This window comes from Scardinius erythrophthalmus (assembly GCF_964197995.2).
Source record: "Scardinius erythrophthalmus genome assembly, chromosome: 9".
Classification (NCBI taxonomy): domain Eukaryota; kingdom Metazoa; phylum Chordata; class Actinopteri; order Cypriniformes; family Leuciscidae; genus Scardinius; species Scardinius erythrophthalmus.
Window position 1 is genome coordinate 6,524,369 of NC_138229.1, and position 19,115 is coordinate 6,543,483.

The following is a 19,115-nucleotide window of genomic DNA, read 5'->3' on the forward strand; positions in this document are numbered from 1 at the left end:
TGAAGGAACCGCACTAGCTCTGAGTCTCAACCGGTTCTTACTTCGGTATCCCATGTTGAACTCCTTCATATCGCCGGGACGATAATCCTCCGATCTGAAGTGAACGCTACACACGACCGCGTTTTCCGAAGCCGACGCGGAAGAGAAATCCCGTCTCTTCACCTGCACAACCCGCACCCAGGCACGAAAGATAGCACCGTCCTTTTTCCTGTTAGGAAACCGGTGGACTCGATGTCCTGACAGGCTGGAGTTTTTGCAAGCTCCACAAACACATAAATTTACCATGACGATGATAAATTGAAATACAAAAACTACTGAAAACACACTGTCTCACGACCGCTCTTACTGAATACCAACCTACTCTGCACTGAGCTGCGGCAGAGCACAGCACACATCTCCCTTGTGTGACGTAAAATGACGCGATGTTGAAAAAAAAGCGGTTTGTACGAGCAGTCAAAGAAACGCTCACTTTATCTACTAAATTGGTGTCATTATGTCGTTTTAAAACATTTTAAATCCTGCATTATCTTTTCATATGGTATTTTCATACACGGTTATATATTCATTTAGATTTTTTTTTTACCTGCAAGTTGCTCTTTAAGGCTTCATAGACAGTGTTGGGGAAAGTTACTTTTAAAAGTAACTAATTGTTACTTTTTATGGAAAGTAATGCGTTACAATACTTTTTCTTTTTATCACCTGGGCTGGTCTTGCTTGTTTTGTTTTTTATTAACAAAAAAAAAAGTACTCAAAAGTTTTGTTTTTGGCAAATGTAAAGGCCCTTTCACACCAAAAGTGCAAATGCGAAAGGAAATGCAAATCCATTCCTGAACAGTAAAGAGCACAGCTCAACTAAACATTTCAGCTGTACTGCCATCCTCGATTTTAGAAGAAATAAAGCCACAGGAGAAGAAAGTTCAACGGTCCAGCAATAAACAAAAAACAACATAATGCAAATATGATGTTTATCTTTACTCTAATTTTTGCTTATTATTATGGTTTAACTGGATCGTCGAAGGTCAGCAGCAAAGACATTGGTTAATAAAGTCAGATTAAATACATAAAGCATATTTGTATTATTTAACATATTTAGTTATTGCAGATTTGCATTTCACACTCATTTTGTTCACCTTATTCATTTTGAGAAGTACTGAATCTGTTTTTGTGAAAGTGAGGTGAGTAAATTAACGCTCACATTTAGTCTAGAACTACAATAACGTTATTGTTCCAACAAGCAGGAAAATTACATAATTCATAAAAGCCCCCCCAGTTGTTGCAAGGATTTAAAAGTAGTTTGTATTTATACAAACATTTAAATTTTATGTTTTGTTTTGTTTTTCATTTAAATAACGTTTATTTTCTTATCAGTTATTTACATTTGGGTTTTATGTTATATCTCATTTTGTTTAAATGATTGTTTATTGCATTAATTTCATCTTGTGTGTTACCATGATGATGTATTATGTTAATTTGTACATGACACTGTGCACCCTCTATATATTAGTATTTAGCTCAGTTTGTGTAAAAGCCACCTTTTATGAACTTTGATTCATCATATGGCTTTCTCTTTACAACATGTGTTTTAAGGTGCTTGTCAGTATATTATAAAGGTAATCTATTTGATATATTTTAACGTATTTTCTGTTAATGAAATAAAAAAAATTATACTGTAAATTTATTTGAATCTGTAAAATTGAATAGGTTACTACCATATTTTTATGGTAAAGTTCTGGCAACCACAGCTGCTGGTTTTACAGTAAAGTTCACGGATTGGCTTCCTCACAAATTTTAAGAGTTTTAAAGAGTTTGGAACAAAGCCTTTGTTTTCATATAAAAAATCTGAAATTGTGTGACAATAATGACATTTATACTGAATATAGTGTGTGTGTGTGTGTGTGTGTGTGTGTGTGTGTGTGTGTGTGTGTGTGTGTGTGTGTGCGCAGGAGGCAGAGGTGTGTAACCAGATCATTTTAGTGGAGGATGTTTTGGCTCGACTCTGTCAGAGCACTTATCCTCTGGAAACGCTGCTAACCCGTCCCCTTCCCCACGGCGTCGACCCTCTGAGACTCGAGATGTATCTGACCGATGAGGACTTTGAGGTAAGGCCGTACACTATGAGAGAGATTGCCTGTACAGCCTGGGATTTGTGTAAAAAATATAAAATGGATACAAAAAAAAGTTTACGTTCCAGAATAATCTTTTCATATATATATATATATATATATATATATATATATATATATATGTATGTATGTATGTATGTATGTGTAGTTGTTGTTGTTTTTTGCAACACTTGTCCCTGGTTTGGCTTTTATTGCAGACATTAAATATAACCAACAAACAATTAAAAATTTCAAACACCGTAATAAAGCAACAAAAAACAATCCAGAATTCAAATCACAGTAATTCAATATGGGGGGGAAAATAACAAATTACCAGTTAACCAATTATGTAAACCCTAAAATAATGTATGCTCACAAGATTGATTCTGCATAAGCCAGTTTTTGATAGGTATATTGATTTTTCAGTTCTGTTTATCCTTTAAATTCTATTGGTAAATACAATTGGTTGAGTAGGTTGCTCACCCTTTGATTGGCTTGATTAAAGTATGACATGACTAGATACTAAGAATGGAATGTTTTGCCGTTTTAGGCGGGGAAGTAGGGAATTCCGAATAGGTAAGTATCTCTGAAATTGACTGAAGTCACAGGAATCAAGTGTTTCTATGCCAACTACTCAAGTACCATTTCCTACTGCCTCACTTTTATGCTTCGTCTTCCTCCCTGTGTCTTCCTCACTTTGGAAATCTCTGAATCCAGGAGAGCTCTTTGACACCCACATTAAATCACAAAAGCACACATGCATGCACACAAACACAATGTGAACATGTTTCCTCACAAGCTTTTTTTTTTCCCAGCAATAGTTGACACGTTTCTGGGAATGTTTTTCTGAAAGCACAGTGTCCTAGCTAGGTGTGACATGATAAAAAAGCAATAAATCATCTCTTCCACGTCAGTGTCGCACAGAGAGCAGTTTGCCATGATAAAGCAACCAGAAGTAATTCATTTTCAGTGAGATTCAGCTAGACCTTTGGACCCATGCAGCAATTATATTTGTATTAAATAATATTAGTTGCACATAAATCCATCAACTCTGATCAAATGTGTGTTTTAATAGGACTGAATTTTGTCCACACTGTGTTTTCAATAAATCTTTCTGTGGTCTTAATTTAATATAGATGATCACAGTTAATATGCATGTGAAGTCTGCCATTGGTCGGACTCACTGACTCACACCATTGGTTGAGTATGTTGCTCAGTCCATAATTGGCTTGCTTAAAGTTGTCTCTGCACATTGTGCTATGATAAGAGAAAGTATTTTTAGACAACATATCATTTTTAATCTACATTTCTGCACAAGCAGCAAGAAGATAGCCCTGCCCCGCCCACAGGGAATTTTAATTGGTCTAAAGTCCCATTCTATTCATCTGTGTATGAATGTCAAATCTTTTCCTTTTCACTGTGATTTATGTTGCATTTTGCCTTATGTGGACAGAAAAAAATTACTTTGGAAACACAATCAATGTGCCTAGTTAGGACACTGTGCTACTGTTACCCTTTTCTCCTGATTTTTCTGCAAATTTAAGATTCTTTGTGCACATGTACAATACCGTTCAAAATACTGGAGTCAGTAAGATTTTTATTTTTTTTAAGAAATTAATACTTTTATTTAGTAAGGACACTTTACATTGCTCAAAAATGATAGCAAAGACTTTTATGATGTTACAGAAGATTTCTATTTAAAATAAATTATTTTTAAACTTTCTATTAATCAAAGAATCCTTAATAAAAATTAATCATGATTTCCTGAAAAATATCAAGCAGCACAACTGTTTTCAACACTGATTATAAGAGGAAATGTTCCTGAGCACTAAATCATCATATTAGAATGATTTCTGAAGGATCATGTGACACTGAAGTCTTAAGTAATGACTGCATTATAATGTGTTACCAAGAAAACGGTAACTCAGCGGGCTCAATTTTTATTATATCAACTTCAAATTTGAAACACAACGTAGACAAATGGCCTTGATTTTTATGCAAATTTAGATTGCAGATTATTTTGTAAAATATATATTTAAATAAAAATATTTAGTTCAATACACTTGCTTTATTGTAAAAGTAAACTTCTATAACCTTTTTACACTTTCTGTAATAATATGCTGTCATATAATAATAAATGAGTGTCGTCTTTTAAAAGAGACCAACCATAGGTCTGTATTCCATTCCATGTAATTCCATTTATAAATTGCAGCCATTGATAGTTATCCCAAAAATGAAAATTCTGTCATCAATTACTCACCCTCATGTCGTTCCAAACCCATAAGACTTTTGGTCATCTTCATAACTCAAAAGCAGATATTATAAATGTATATTTATTATGCAGATAATATAAATTAAATCTGAGAGTCATTAATTACTCACCCTCATGTCGTTCCAAACACGTAAGACTTTCATAAATCTTCGAAACACAAATTAAGATCTTTATGATGAAATCTTAGAGCTCCCTTCATTCACAGCTACACAACTACCACTTTGACGCTTCAAAAAGTTCATAAAGAGATTGTTAAAAAAGAATGTACGATTGAGCTTTTTTGTGTGTTTGCTAATCAATGTTTATATGTGAATAAAAACCTAAATTCAATCTGTTCATCATATAAAGCGATCAAGTTTCTATTTTGCATAAATTTGGACTAAACCGCTCCATTCATATGGATTAGTTTTACAATCTCTTTATGAACTTTTTGAAGCATCAGCGGTAGTTGCGTAGCCGTCAATGGAGGGACAGAAATCTCTCAGATTCCATCAAAAAGATCTTCATTTGTTTTTTTGAAGATTAATATAAGTCTTTCGTGTTTGAAACGACATGAGGGTGAGTAATTAATGACTTTGGGACATGACTATGAATTTGGGACAGTTATTTTAAATTGTAGTAATATTTTATAATATATCTTACCACCCCCAAATTTTGAATGGTAAGTGTATTTAGATTTATGTGCCAGTTTGTTTCTCTCCCTTCCCTCATTGTAATATTGTCTGTGTTCTCAGAGAGTGTTAGACATGAAGAGAGAGGAGTTTGACCTTCTGCCTGGATGGAAGCAAGTGAACCTCAAAAAAGCCAAAGGACTCTTTTAAAAGCCTGACAGAATTATCACTGTCCATTTCCACCATGACCACTGGTTCTGCGGTCACTTTCGGTTCATGGAGGTGTTTGTTCACTGAGAGCAGGGTAAACGGTCAGGTCAAAGGTCACTTTAGGATCTACAGATGCACCTGCTGTGGCGTCCTCTTTTGATGTATCTATTAAGTCCGTGGAAGTGATGTCTGTGTGTGTCAGTGTGTGTCCTCACCTCGTTCATGTACAACGATTTGCAGTCTGTGAGTGTTTATCTCTTGAAGTACATGGAATCAAAAACTTCGCTCACCTTCCCATCCGGTCTGATCTGCAATGTGTTTTCGTTGTGACATGTACGTTTGATAAATCTGCTGAAAAATTGGAAATTGTATAAAATTTGTAGCAAACAAAGAAAAACCTGTGTGATCGCTCTTAATGTTGTCATATGTCTTAGGATATTTCTTTTTGATTCAAGAGGAGTTTACATGGCGCGTCTGTATTTTGTGTGTGTTCTTCTCGTGTGAATGGCTGTTGCTTGTGGTGGTGATGGTCTCTTCTTCCTGAGGTGTGAGGGACGTCATGTTTGTATTCGGACAGCATGGAGTAATGGACGAGAGAAAGAAAAGATATTAATTTAAATGTACAGTATAGTGCCTTGCTTTTGTGTACAGTTTCTATACCAAACACACTCTATAGTCTGCATTTCAGAGACTTTCTTTGTGATAAAAGAAATAGTGAATAAAGAAAGCATATTAAAATCATTTTTTTCCTCTGTCTTGTGTAACTTTTCAACAATTTTAGGGACACAGTGAGATAAAACAGGCTACAGAAGTGGGAAAAAATAAGTATTTTGGATTGATCTGGTCAGCATGTTCAGAGGTATTCAATTACACAATGTTTTATCAATGTTGGTCAATGGCGTCAGAGACTAAAGCAATGCTGTCATGTCAAATATTTACATAAATGTAAATATTTAGAAATACAGTGGATATAAACCTGTTAAAACAAGATGTTAAAAAAATGAAACGAAGATACATTATATCAGCACCTTTAAATGTAAAAATTACAGCCTATGCAATACCACTGAAAACCAAAGTGACACATTTCTGAGAAAAAAGATAATTAAATGAATCAATAAAAACCTTAAATAACCTAACTATTCTATTAAGAAAGAGAAAGTACAGGATGGTTTCAAAGTGAGTCAGACACTGTGTTAAACAATTGATGTTACGCATTTTCAAATGAAAAGTGAAAGTATTTTCCTCTCAGGCATCACTATCTGCTCAAGCTCTCAGTATACACAGTGACAGCGATGTACAAGCGCCAGGTGAATATAGCGTTTCTCATATTCTTGACTTGACTAATGGACCTAATGATTTTTAAAAAGTAATAATAAAACCACCGAATCACTTTTTTCCTAGTAAGCCTATTTTCTGTGACCTATCTACAGTCACAAACACAAGACGTAGCCTAATTTTATTGCCTTTAGAAAATGTTTTATATTTAATTTTCTATGTTCTACGCTTAGCCTAATATTCAACAATATTACTGATCTGACACCATTGTATGAGAACTGACGTGAACTGGGCGATGACATCACTGTTTTCTCCAGAGTTGCCAAGATAAACTAAATTAACAACTAAAGATTTTTACAACGGAAACGTATCAACACCAACAACTTATTGAGCTGGACAATGATACTGTTTTCTTCTAGAGTTAGCCTACATCCAAAACAAACTTTGTTGCCTTATTATCCTGTTATCACTGTAAAGCTGCTTTGAAACAATCTTTAGTGTAAAAAGCGCTAAATGTAAAATATTTTTTTCGTCAGTTTTAAGTGATAGCCTAGGCTACTTGAGATTCTTTCTTTTTTTTAACCAAAAATCTGTTATTTAAAATAACATTTATCCTAATAATATACGTTTGAACAAAATACTGTATATAAAAAGCGAAACTAAACTTAAAGTTGCGAAGTGAGTGATGAATAGGTTAAAGCAAAAGGATGACCACGCAGTGTCCTTCCGGCAGAGGGCGCTACATGAATCCAAAACGTACTCGGTTACTAATGTAACCTCGGTTCTCTCTAGAAGAGGGAACGAGTATTGCGTAAGTAGCTTACGCATCGGGAAAGTCTTCTTTCTTCGAGATCTGAAGCCAAAAAATTATCCTTAATTTTGTATTCATTGTCAACGCAGTGCAGCAGCCGACAGACCTAGGCAGGCTAAATAAGCGTGCTCATTGGCTGCTCGGCTGCAACTGCTTAAGCCTATCGGTGAGCGCTCTGAACGCGGCAACCAATGAGGGCGCTTTGCGCCCTCCACACCCTTCTAACCGTCAGAATGGGCGTGGCCAGCGTGTATATATTCAGCGCTCACAGGCTAAAATTCTGGTTTTCGCAGTCTGAAGCGCAAAAGCTCGTGGCGCGACACGGCAGGTTACGCAATACTCGTTCCCTCTTCTAGAGAGAACCGAGGTTACATTAGTAACCGAGTACGTTCTCTTACGAGAGGTTCTCTCGTATTGCGTAAGTAGCTTACGCATCGGGAACCCTTTGTCAACGCCGTGTGCGCCGAGCATCCAGCCCATGAATCCCAGGGGAACCGGGGAAAACACTCTGCTGGGAAATGTGGCCGGTCGGAGAGACGGGCCAGCGCAGTACATGCACTTCATGCAGCATATGAAATAGAGCGGCGCGGCCGGTCTATAAACATAACAGTACAAACAGTAGGGCCGGGGGAGCGAGCCCATACAGCACATAAGCACTCATAAGGGTAGGAGAAAACGACATAGTCGGTCTCACATGAAGAGAAAAATTCCCACGCGGCAGAGAATAATGCGGGCGGCCAGCAGCGCGGGCCAGCACCGATAACAGCGCGTAACGGGAAATAGGAAACAGAACGGATCAGCCGGTCTGAGTCAAACACTTCACCCTGAGTAGTTACCAGAATAGCGCCAGCATATGAACGTAGTCTGCACACGGGAGCTGGGCAGAGCATACATGTCACTTATACTGACAATATTTTTGCCTGTAGGGCAGGAACTTCCAGGTTATAAAACCTCACGAATGTTGACGGGGAGGCCCAGCTCGCCGCCATACAAATGTCGTGGATAGAAATTCCGCTGGACCAGGCCCACGACGAGGCCATGCCTCTAGTGGAATGGGCTCTGATGCCCAGAGGGCACTGCAGGTGTTTGGAGGCATAAGCTGCTGCTATCGCGTCCACTATCCACCTGGACAAGCTCTGCTTCGAGGCGGCAAGACCTTTGGTGCGTCCGCCGAAGGAAACAAAGAGCTGCTTTGAACGCCTGAAAGCGGCGGAGCGCGTGATGTAAACTCTCAGCGCCCGGACAGGGCATAGGAGGTTATCACTGTCCCCACTATCGGATGCTGGCAGAGCCGAGAGGGAAATAACTTGTGCCCTAAACAGGGTTCCAATCGCTTTGGGGATGTAACCGTGCCTCGGTCTGAGAATGACTTTCGAGTCATTCGGCCCGAACTCGAGACATGCAGGGCTAACAGATAGCGCGTGCAAATCACCCACTCGTTTGACTGAAGACAGAGCTATCAGAAAAACGGTTTTAAGCGACAGATACTTTAGATCCGCGGATTCAAGCGGTTCAAAGGGAAAAGCCTTTAGGGCCGCCAGGACCAAGGACAGATCCCACGAGGGAACCGAGGGGGGCCGCGGGGGATTCATCCGTCTAGCTCCTCTGAGGAAGCGGATAATGAGCTCATTCCTTCCCATTGCCCGGCCGCGCGTCGTCTCAGCGAACGCTGTAATAGCGGCCACATATACTTTGAGCGTGGAAGGGGATCTGCCCTTTTCCAACAGCTCTTGTAAGAAGGAGAGCACCCGCGGGACCCCGCATGCGCGCGGATCCAGGTTTTGAGTAGCGCACCATTTAGAAAACACCGACCATTTAGACGCATAGAGCCGTCTCGTGGAGGGGGCTCTCGACTGTGTGATCGTGTTCACGACCCCTTCTGACAGGTCAACGGGTATCCGTTGATCACCCATGCATGCAGCGACCAGCGCTCTGGATGGGGATGCCAGATCGATCCAGCGGCTTGGGAGAGGATCCTTTCTCACCGGGATCGGCCACGGGGGTGAGTGCGACAGCCTCACTAGCTCTGGGTACCAAGTTTGGTTTTCCCATCACGGGGCTATAAGCAGCACTGAGTGGTGCGTTTCTCTGATCCTCGAAATGACCTGTGGCAACAGGGAGATCGGAGGAAAAGCATACAGCGGGAGGCTGGGCCATGTCTGGGACAGCGCGTCTTCGCTCTTCAAATAAAACTTCAGGCATTGAGCATTGTCTTTCGACGCAAAGAGGTCGATTTCCGCTCTGCCGAATAGGCGCCAGAGAAACTGGACTGTCTGGAGGTGCAGAGACCATTCTCCCGGGGGAATGTTGTCCCTGGACAGTCTGTCTGGACCGACATTCAGGTGGCCCGGTACGTGCGCGGCTTTCAGCGAGCGCAGCGAGCGGTAAGCCCACACGAGAAGGCGTTCTGTCAGCCTGCACAGATTCCTGGATCTGACACCGCCCTGTCGGTTCACATAGGATACCACGGACATGTTGTCCGAGCGGACACATGGTGATCCCGTATGAATGGGAGGAAGCGCCTGAGCGCGTTCTCGACCGCTATCATCTCCAAACAGTTTATGTGGAGGCATTTTTCCCGGTCTGACCATAGGCCAAAAGCCGGTTTGCCCTCGAACAGAGCGCCCCAGCCTGAGGTGGAAGCGTCCGTCGAGATAATTTTGCGGTGTGAGATAGCTCCCATTGTCACTCCCCGCTGGTACCAGTCGGCCGCTAACCAGGGCTTCAGAGCTGAAACGCAGCTCTGAGTCACTCTGATGCGAATACCGCCGGAAGCCCATGCTCTGTGAGGCACTCGGGCATTCAGCCAGCATTGTAGCGGGCGCATTCGTAAAAGACCCAGCCGAAGCACTGCTGCGGCTGAGGCCATACAACCCAGTAGCCTCTGAAATGTTTTGAGAGGTACGGTGCTGCCCGGCCGGAGAGACGCGGCCAGGCGTCGAATGCAGCGCGCGCGCTGTGTCGACAGGCGGGCCGTGTACTGATATACCTGACCGTCGAAGGCGAATCTCAAGAATGGCCTGTGACGGGGTATTATCAGGATCTGAAAAGCACGCGTCTTTTAGATCGAGAGATATAAACCAGTCCCTCGGGCGAATTTGCGCGAGAATTTGTCTGGTTGTGAGCATTTTGAACGGTCTTCTCATAAGAGCCTCGTTCAAACGTCTCAGATCCAAAATTGGTCTGAGTGCTCCGTCCTTCTTGGGAACGAGGAAATAACGGCTGTAAAAGCCCGACTCGCTCATGGAAGGGGAAACCGGTTCCATAGCCCTTTTGCACAGAAGTGTATTTCTGCTCGAAGTAGATGTGCTACTTCCCCATTCACTCTGGTCTCGATACGCGCTTGAAAGCGCGGAGGGCGGCGAGCGAACTGCAGAGTATAGCCCTGTTTTACTGTGCTTAGCACCCGTTCTGATGCGCCTGGAATAGTTTCCCACGCTTTTGCGTGTGCAGCCAGGGGCAGAATGGCCTCCGGGCTCCGATCGCCGCGCATCGCGGGCTCGAGAGCTCGAAACGGAGGGGCGGGCGCGGCGCGCGCGCTCTTGGTGCTTAGATACGGCAGATCGCACGCAGCGATAGCTGGCCGTTTTACACACAGTGTCCCGGTGGCTTTAGACGGGGAACATAAAGTGTGAGGCGCGACGCGCGATGGCGGCGTCGGGGCGAAAATGTTCGTTAGTATGTGTGAGCGCTCGAGGGCGGGCACAGGAGTTACATTCAGGGGCGGGCGCGGCGCGCGCGCTCTTGGTGGTTAGATACGGCGGATCGCACGTAGCGATAGCTGGCCGTTTTACACACAGTGTCCCGGTGGCTTTGGACGGGGAACATATAGTGTGAGGCGCGAAAATGTATGTGTGAGCGCTCGAGGGCGGGCACAGGACTCACATTTAAAACATGACCGGTCGTGCAAGGCCGTGTGACAGAGCGGGCAGTGAGTAGGTGTGGGCACGGAGAAGTGGACACGTGACCTACTTTTAACACTAAAGCGGCTTTTGCCTGCTTCATGAGAGTGGGCTCTGTGAGAGACACGGGATGTATAGTGCTTGTGTACAGGGGTGAGCACAGAACGTGGGCACATTCACTGTACTAGAAACACATACGGCGTCAGCCGTGCAACCAGACATTATGCTCTTTTGACATTTTCTGGGTTGCCGTGAGAACGGCGGATGCGCGCAGGCGAGCGAGTAGATACCGGCTCGTTGACTGCGGGGTAAACAGCTGCAGTAGCCGTGGCAACGGGGACTGACAGAGCGTTAAGCTTCGACGGTGGTCCAGCCGCAGGGCTGCGGGATTTAACCGTCTTTTCTTCTCTCGTGTTTAGACGCTCAAAAAATACTCGAGCACCCTGAGAAGGTGTGGTGCGAGGGGCGGGTTCGCTTTCTGTAAGTAAGAAAGACTGGCCGCGAGCTCGGAGAAGCAAGCAGCATAAATTTTATTTTCCCCGAGAGCTGGGATCGAACGCGGGTCTCTCGCATGAAAGCGTATGATTCTGCCACTGAGCCACAGGGGAATCACATAGGCTTTCAGTTAGCGCGAGCATATAAAAAGCGACCTCTTGTGTCGCGTCGGCGTTCGTTTGCAGGCGAGCGTGTGTTTAAAACAGGCTCGTTTACTGCAATAGTAATATTTCCAGTCGCCTGAACTTAAGAGGGGACTGAGAAATGTGTGAGGATTGGCGGTTGTCCAGCCGTAGCGAGACTAACACACTCTCTTCTCTTTTCGCCGGTGAGTGAGGCGCGCACGCTGAACGCTGCTCGTGACCGTCCGCTTTGTCATCCCTTGAACGGCGCAATCTGCACGGCCCAACGAGGGAGAGAGCGGGCTTGTTTTCTGTATGTAAGAAAAACTGGCCGCGAGCTCGGAGAAGCGAACAGCATAAACTTTAACTGCCGCGAGAGCGGGGACCGAACCCGGGTCTCTAGCTTGACAGTCAAGGATTCCGCCACTGAGCCACAGGGGAGAATACATTACTACGCGGTTAGCGTCATCATGTCTTGTGACAGCGTTTGCTTGCAGGCGAGCGTGTATTTATAACAGGCTCGTATACTGCAATAGTAACAATTCCAGTCGCCTGAACTTAAGAGGGGACTGAGAAATGTGTGAGAATGGAGGTTATAGTCCAGGCCACGGCGGGACGAAAACACTCTGTTCCCCTTTCACCAGTGACGCGCGAGGACGGAGTAGCTTTCTTGTAACGTAAAGAGAGCTCAGACCGTCCGCTCCTGCCATCCCTTGTGAGCGGCGCAGTTTGCGCGGCTCGAACAGAGGGAGAGGAAACTCGCTCCGAGACCGTCCGCTCCTGCCATCCCTCGTGAGCGGCGTATTGCACGGCTCGAACAGAGGGAGAGGAAACTCGCTCCGAGACCGTCCGCTTCTGCCATCCCTCGTGAGCGGCTCAGTTTGCGCGGCTCGAACAGAGGGAGAGGAAACTCGCTCCGAGACCGTCCGCTTCTGCCATCCCTTGTGAGCGGCGTATTGCACGGCTCGAACAGAGGGAGAGTACGGGTATCTATCACATTCACCTCATCTCCTGACGCGGCGGCGGCGCGGGCAGAGCCGGCGGTTGAGCGGCCGGGAGGGAGAGGGCGAGAGAGAGCTCGAGGGAGAGGTTCCGGCGAGCTCCTCAGTCACAACAGTCTCCGGTGGTCGCTGCGAGCGGCGCTTCTTATTGCGCGGCCCGGCAGGGACAGGCGGAGCGACAGCTTGGTCGAAAGCTTCAAGTCGAGCCCGCAGGGTCGACATTGAAAGCTCTTCGCACTCGGAGAGTGCGGTGGCGGCGTGCCCGCGGCCCAGTCGGAGAGCGCAGAGAGGTGGCGGTCTCCGTTGCTGAGCGGGGCGCGGCACGAGCCGCAAAAACCAGGCGTTTTTACAAAAACGCCTCGTGCTCTTTTAGAGTACACACAGAAACAGTAATAATGTAAAGGATATGTCGCCGGATAGCGTAGCAGGCACGGATGGCTGAAGGCGGCGAAGACGGCCGGCTTCCTCAGGCGCTGTCCTAAGCTTGCTGGTCGCTGGTTTCAACGGCGGCGGCTCTCAAGATCCAGCGATGCGAAGAGCGTCGCTGAAGACAAGAAAATCAGAATTTTAGCCTGTGAGCGCTGAATATATACACGCTGGCCACGCCCATTCTGACGGTTAGAAGGGTGTGGAGGGCGCGAAGCGCCCTCATTGGTTGCCGCGTTCAGAGCGCTCACCGATAGGCTTAAGCAGTTGCAGCCGAGCAGCCAATGAGCACGCTTATTTAGCCTGCCTAGGTCTGTCGGCTGCTGCACTGCGTTGACAATGAATACAAAATTAAGGATAATTTTTTGGCTTCAGATCTCGAAGAAAGAAGACTTTCCCGATGCGTAAGCTACTTACGCAATACGAGAGAACCTCTCGTAAGAGAACTCTTATTAGCTAATGTTGCCTACTTTTGTTTCTTTTCAATTCGTTCGATTTAAGAAATGCTTGTTGTTGTCAGAAATATGACTCAACATATTATAAGAGCATGTCCTCTTTAATATGCATAGGCTACTCCAACCAGTTCTTGTTGTCAAAAAAGATGTAGCCAAGTCCTTAATTTAACCATGGGAAATGTTCAAATGTAAACGATAATGTAAAATCCTAATAATATTTTAACATAGTATCGTATTTAAAAAGCTTTCAGCCACTTTCAGCCATTGTTTATAACAGTGCTTGCTACTGTCAGGTTAGCACGGTTTTAATGCCATAACCCTAACTGTAGGAATTTTATTCTAATTATAAATTTGTAAAGGAGGTAAGTAATGAATATGATTGCGATGACAATGATTGTGATTGGTTAAGTATCTGACACACTTAAACACTAAATAGTAGTAAACTCATTTAGAGATGAATTTCTAAGCAGGGCCTACCTATAGCCTACTGCTAATTTCGTAAAAAAAAAACACAAAACATAATTCTTTCCCTCTTTAAGCTTTCCTGTAGCTCAAACAGTAGAGAGTTGGTGCTTGCAACGCTAAGGTCATGGGTTTGATTCCCAGGAAAAGCAATAACTGATAAGAATGTAAAAGTGTACCTTGGAATGCAATATAAATCTCTTTGGATAAAAGTTTCTGCCAAATGCATAAATGTTCCTCATTATTGTCACTTATTAGGTAGAATTCAGGTTAAATGGGACGTTTTTTTCCAGTTATCTCAGGGGCAAAGGGTGTCACAATTAACCAGACTTCATCCAGGCTACAGTACATAATATTTGCCTTTTTTTCTCAGGTTGAGCTGGTCATTTCAGATTAGAGGAGTGCACATACTGAAAACAGCAGATGGACATGTCAAATAACGGTAATGGACAGCCCCATGAGACACACCTGTCAGATCAGGATTTGAAAAAAAAGTTAAATAATATTTTTTTTGTTATAGGCACTTCATAAATATTTGCATGCAAACTATGGTTAAAATAGAATTAATTAAGTGTCTTTCTTTTCTATCAGAAGACAAAGGGGAAAACATGGAGCCTCATGGAGTCTCTAAAATCAATATCTCTGCCCAAAATGGAAGCAATGTTTCAGCACCTGTCATATTAAACTCAAACGTCACAGGAAATATTAATATTTCTAATAATTACTTTCCAGGTGAGTGGAAGTGTTTCTCTATTGGTAGAAATGCCACAGCTGAACATACATGTTGTCAATAATAATGCAAAGCACAGAGACGTCCAAAGAATTAAATGATATACTTTTTGTAATATTTGTAATAATCTAAAGTTTTATTATTCCAGCTGTAGGACCTGCTGAAATCACAGGTAATATACACCATTGGGTAAAATTACACCTGTACTGCAATTTTTTACCATGTTTACACATGTAAGACAGTGACCTTATAAACAGCGCACCCAAAAATGAAAATTCTGTGAAAAAAATAAAATGTATTCACCCTCATGCCATTCCAAGCCTCTGTGACTTTCTTTGTCTGCAGAACACAAAAGAAGATATTTTGAAGAATGTTGGTGTTAACCAAACAGGTTGCCATTTCTCAAAATATCTTCTTTTTTTTTAAGGTTTGGAACAATAAGAGTATGTCAGAATTTTTCATTTTTGGGTGAACTAGGTAACTACTAGGTAAAAAACAATTTATTTACCATATGGTGTGAATTATCAGTACTTGTACAATTAGTAATGATTATACATTTGGTCAACAAAATCTAATATCTAAAATAAACCATCTTTTTTTCTTTTTTTTTCAGATATAAGCTCCTTGATCACAGAATACAAGGAGTCCATACTGTCCGAATATGCCTACACTACAGAATACACTTCCCGTGCCGGTGAACAGGTGCTGCTTAATGACCGCTACATTGATCCACTGATAGTCCAGAAACACAGAGAAAAGAAAGAGCGAGAGAATGAGATGTGCTCTAGAGGGGAACGATTCTTCAACACAAGAGAAAGTAACCAGAGAAACCAAAACATCAGCCTTGATAAGCTCTTCGGTCCAGAGAATGGCCCCAAAAAAGTGACTCCAAGAGCTGTGATTCTCCAAGGTGATTCTGGAAGTGGGAAATCAATCACTGCGCAAAAGATCGTTCTGGACTGGGCCTCTGGAGAGCTCTACACTAGACTCTTCGATGTAGTGTTTCATCTAAGATGTAAAGATCTCAGCGGTCTCTCAGGAGAGATGAGCTTGGTGGATCTCCTTAACTGCAGTTTAACTCCTAATGAGATTGGTCAGATCTTAAAAGACATACCACAGAGGATCCTGTTCATCATTGATGGTTTTGATGAACTCATGCTTTCAGCATCCAATGAGGCATTGCCACCAAAACCAGTCATCAAATCCCACCCATTGGCCATTGTTTGCTCTCTTCTGAAAGGACGTATGATGAGAGAGTCCTTCCTGCTGGTTACTACAAGATCGAACGCTGTTGACAAACTGGAGAACATTTTGAAAAAGCCTCAATGCTTCATGGAGATCATGGGATTTTCCGAAAAAGGAGTGAGTGAATACTTCCAAAGGTTCTTTGAGGACGAAGAGTTTTCAAGTCAAGTGTATGAGCAGGTGAAGAGACAAGAGATGCTCTACACCGCTTGCTTCATCCCGGTCATCTGCTGGATTGTCTGCACAATTTTCAAAAGAAAAGGAAAAGATGGTGTTGTAACTAGCGAGTTGACGACCACCACGTCCATATTTGTTGATTTTGTGTTGACTCTGTTGAAGCATCACAGTGGTTCGAGTCAGCATGAAGACCTCGACCTCCTCAAGAACCTGGGTCAACTAGCCGAGAGTGGAATGCCTAAACGCCAAGTCCTGTTTTCCAGAAACGATCTTCCCAGAGCAATCTCTGATTTACCAAACATTCCCTTCCTATGCAAATTCCGCCATCAAGAGAGAACTAATCTGAAGGAGATGTTTGGTTTCATGCACCTCAGCTTTCAGGAGTTCTTCACCGCTCTGTTCTACGTGTTAACAGACGAGGCGGATGCAAAAACAAAAATCGAGGTGCTCTTGGAATCAGCAGGCAATGGGAGGCGCAATGAGCATCTCTTCCCTGTAATCCGGTTCCTTTTTGGTCTCTCAAACAAGAAAGTGAGCCGTTTAATCCTAGGGGGAAATCCACAGTCAACATCTACCGCTATTCGCTCCCAGTTGGAAAAATGGATCAGCAGAGTCATACAGAAGAACTCCATGGGCACAAATATTTTTTACAATAATGATTTCATACTTCATTGCTTGTACGAGCTTCATGATAGGGACATACTGAAGAACGTCATGAAGCTGTGGGAGCGCTTGGGTATTAACATACACTGGTCTTTGAAGGGGATCGACTGTCAGGTTGTGATGTACTGCCTCAAGTATTCTTCCCGCATTATCAGTATGAATGTCAAGTGCAGTGCAAAAGATCTGAAGATGCTTCATCCTGCACTTAGCAGGTGTACATCGTTATGGTAATTTATGTTCTTAAATAACATGCTCTTACAAAAAGTATTTGTATTCCATGGTTTCCAAAGAATACCATCACAGTAGTGTCCAATGTTATTACGATCTTATCATGTTCTAAAAACCTTAATGATGTATACAATGTTTTATAGTTATTATTATTATTATATGAAGGGTTCGGTTTATGTCATGAAGAATTATAGGTTTCTGTTTTTTGTTTTTGAAGGCTGGATTTTGATTCCTTATCTGACACCGATGTTAACCTCCTGACATCAGCCCTGGGGAGGAGAAAGGACGTGGACTATTTGGAGTATGTGCTACTCTTTTTATACATACAAGTATTATACATATAGCTGTGATGAATGTGATTTCACCAAGTACAACATGTTCCTGGATTAACATCTTTGTTCATCCTGGAACAACATTCCAATCATCCAATCATATTTAAAATTTGTGTCAAGTTAGGCTTACAACCAGGGTTAGGTGCTTCTACATCAGTGTTATTCACCGATAATTTGCCTATTATTTTAGGAATAAGTTATGGGTATAGGGATAGTAAAAAAAATATTTGGACAGGAATGTTGTTCCAGTATCAACAAAATGCCTTACTTGGCAAAATCACAGTGACCTGCAAGTTATGGTCAAACGGTTGTTGTTATTTTGCCAAGTAAGACATGCTCCTGGAACAACATCCATTGTTCCAGGAACAACATTCCGGCCCAAAAACATAGTTCTAACCCTCTTTCTACCCCTACCCTTAACTTATGCCTAAAATTAGAGGGAAATGATAGGTGAATAAGAATGGTAGAAGCCCTGTTTTAAGCCTAAACTTGACATTAACTGTAAACCTATCCCTCTGCTCTGATTGGTTTATTGGACATTGATCCAGGAACATGTTCTACTTAGTTCCACCATGGTGAACATGTTTTCACCATGATCTGATTAACTAATGTATCCATGTGTCCACATCTATACATGTTCAGAAATCTGTACATTCTCCTTTTCTTCTGCATTGTTGTGAAATATACTTCTGATCCTCCTGTTCAGGCAATACTTTATATTTATTTATCCAACACAAATCCATGTTTTGCAATTTTAAATGATTGGAAAGAAAGCAATACAGACAACCTGCTTATTTTTGTAAAGCAGTGTTATAAATGCATTGCAGCATGGAGGATGGAGCCCTGTCAGATGCAAGTGTGCAGACGATCCTGAAAACCCTCAGTGGGCAAAAATCAGTGGGTAACATTCGACTGGTGTTGAAGAGCATCAGCGATGCAAATGTCGATTGGACAATGAACTTCCTTGTACAAAAGATGATGGATAGAAGGTTCAGGTAAACCAAATACGAACATGGTTACAAACAGGTAGCTGACAAATATCATAGACATGAACGTTAAGGTACGTAATTATAGGGAAATTTGAGCATAAATATAGGCAATATATGCATACATTTCCATAATGTACATACATTAAGAGATATGTACTCTATATGTAAAAAAATTGGACAAACTCAATTTAATTGAGGGCAGGATTTCCATCCAATAAATATGTGTAGCCTAACTGTGTAACTCATAAAAATCAAATTCATGCAGTGAAATGTAGCTAATTGAGTTGGTCCAACTTAATTTTGACCAGCTTAAATGAGTTGGTCCAACTTGCCGAACTTAAGTGAGTTGGTCCAACTCAATTTTGATCAAATAGTTTAGATGAAATGGATACATTTATTAAATTAGTTTTATGCTTCTTAAACTTAAATTAAAACATTTAATGGAAAAATCAATTATTTTAATTAGGAAATTCTTCTTTTGTACCCGAGACGAGACAAATCTTGATCTAGATGTTTTTATTTAAAACTCAATAGTGCAATAGTTATTTAATGTGAAAAGTATTTTATTAGCCTATAGGCTACATAACATTTTCAGCTTTTTACAGAA

General features: G+C 42.3%; 2 protein-coding genes across 8 annotated transcripts in view; both read left to right on the plus strand.

Moving 5' to 3' along the window:
- svilb (supervillin b) overlaps window positions 1-5,936 on the plus strand; it is a 62,354-nt gene extending 56,418 nt beyond the window's left edge. For all 6 annotated transcript variants that reach the window (XM_081374421.1, XM_081374422.1, XM_081374419.1 and 3 more), the window contains 2 exons: window positions 1,944-2,099; window positions 5,109-5,936. In XM_081374421.1, coding sequence (XP_081230547.1) covers window positions 1,944-2,099; window positions 5,109-5,195 — 243 coding nt within the window. In that variant the 3' untranslated portion in view covers window positions 5,196-5,936. The remainder of the gene's footprint in view (window positions 1-1,943; window positions 2,100-5,108) is intronic.
- LOC308696065 (uncharacterized protein) overlaps window positions 5,921-19,115 on the plus strand; it is a 34,257-nt gene continuing 21,062 nt past the window's right edge. Inside the window, exons 1-7 of one of the 2 annotated variants that reach the window (XM_081374425.1) lie at window positions 5,921-6,054; window positions 14,518-14,586; window positions 14,736-14,876; window positions 15,023-15,046; window positions 15,488-17,186; window positions 17,405-17,488; window positions 18,347-18,514. In XM_081374425.1, coding sequence (XP_081230551.1) covers window positions 14,568-14,586; window positions 14,736-14,876; window positions 15,023-15,046; window positions 15,488-17,186; window positions 17,405-17,488; window positions 18,347-18,514 — 2,135 coding nt within the window. In that variant the 5' untranslated portion in view covers window positions 5,921-6,054; window positions 14,518-14,567. Of the gene's footprint in view, window positions 6,055-14,515; window positions 14,639-14,735; window positions 14,877-15,022; window positions 15,047-15,487; window positions 17,187-17,404; window positions 17,489-18,346; window positions 18,515-19,115 lie in introns of those variants that run through there. The other variant, XM_081374426.1, reaches the window with a different exon arrangement.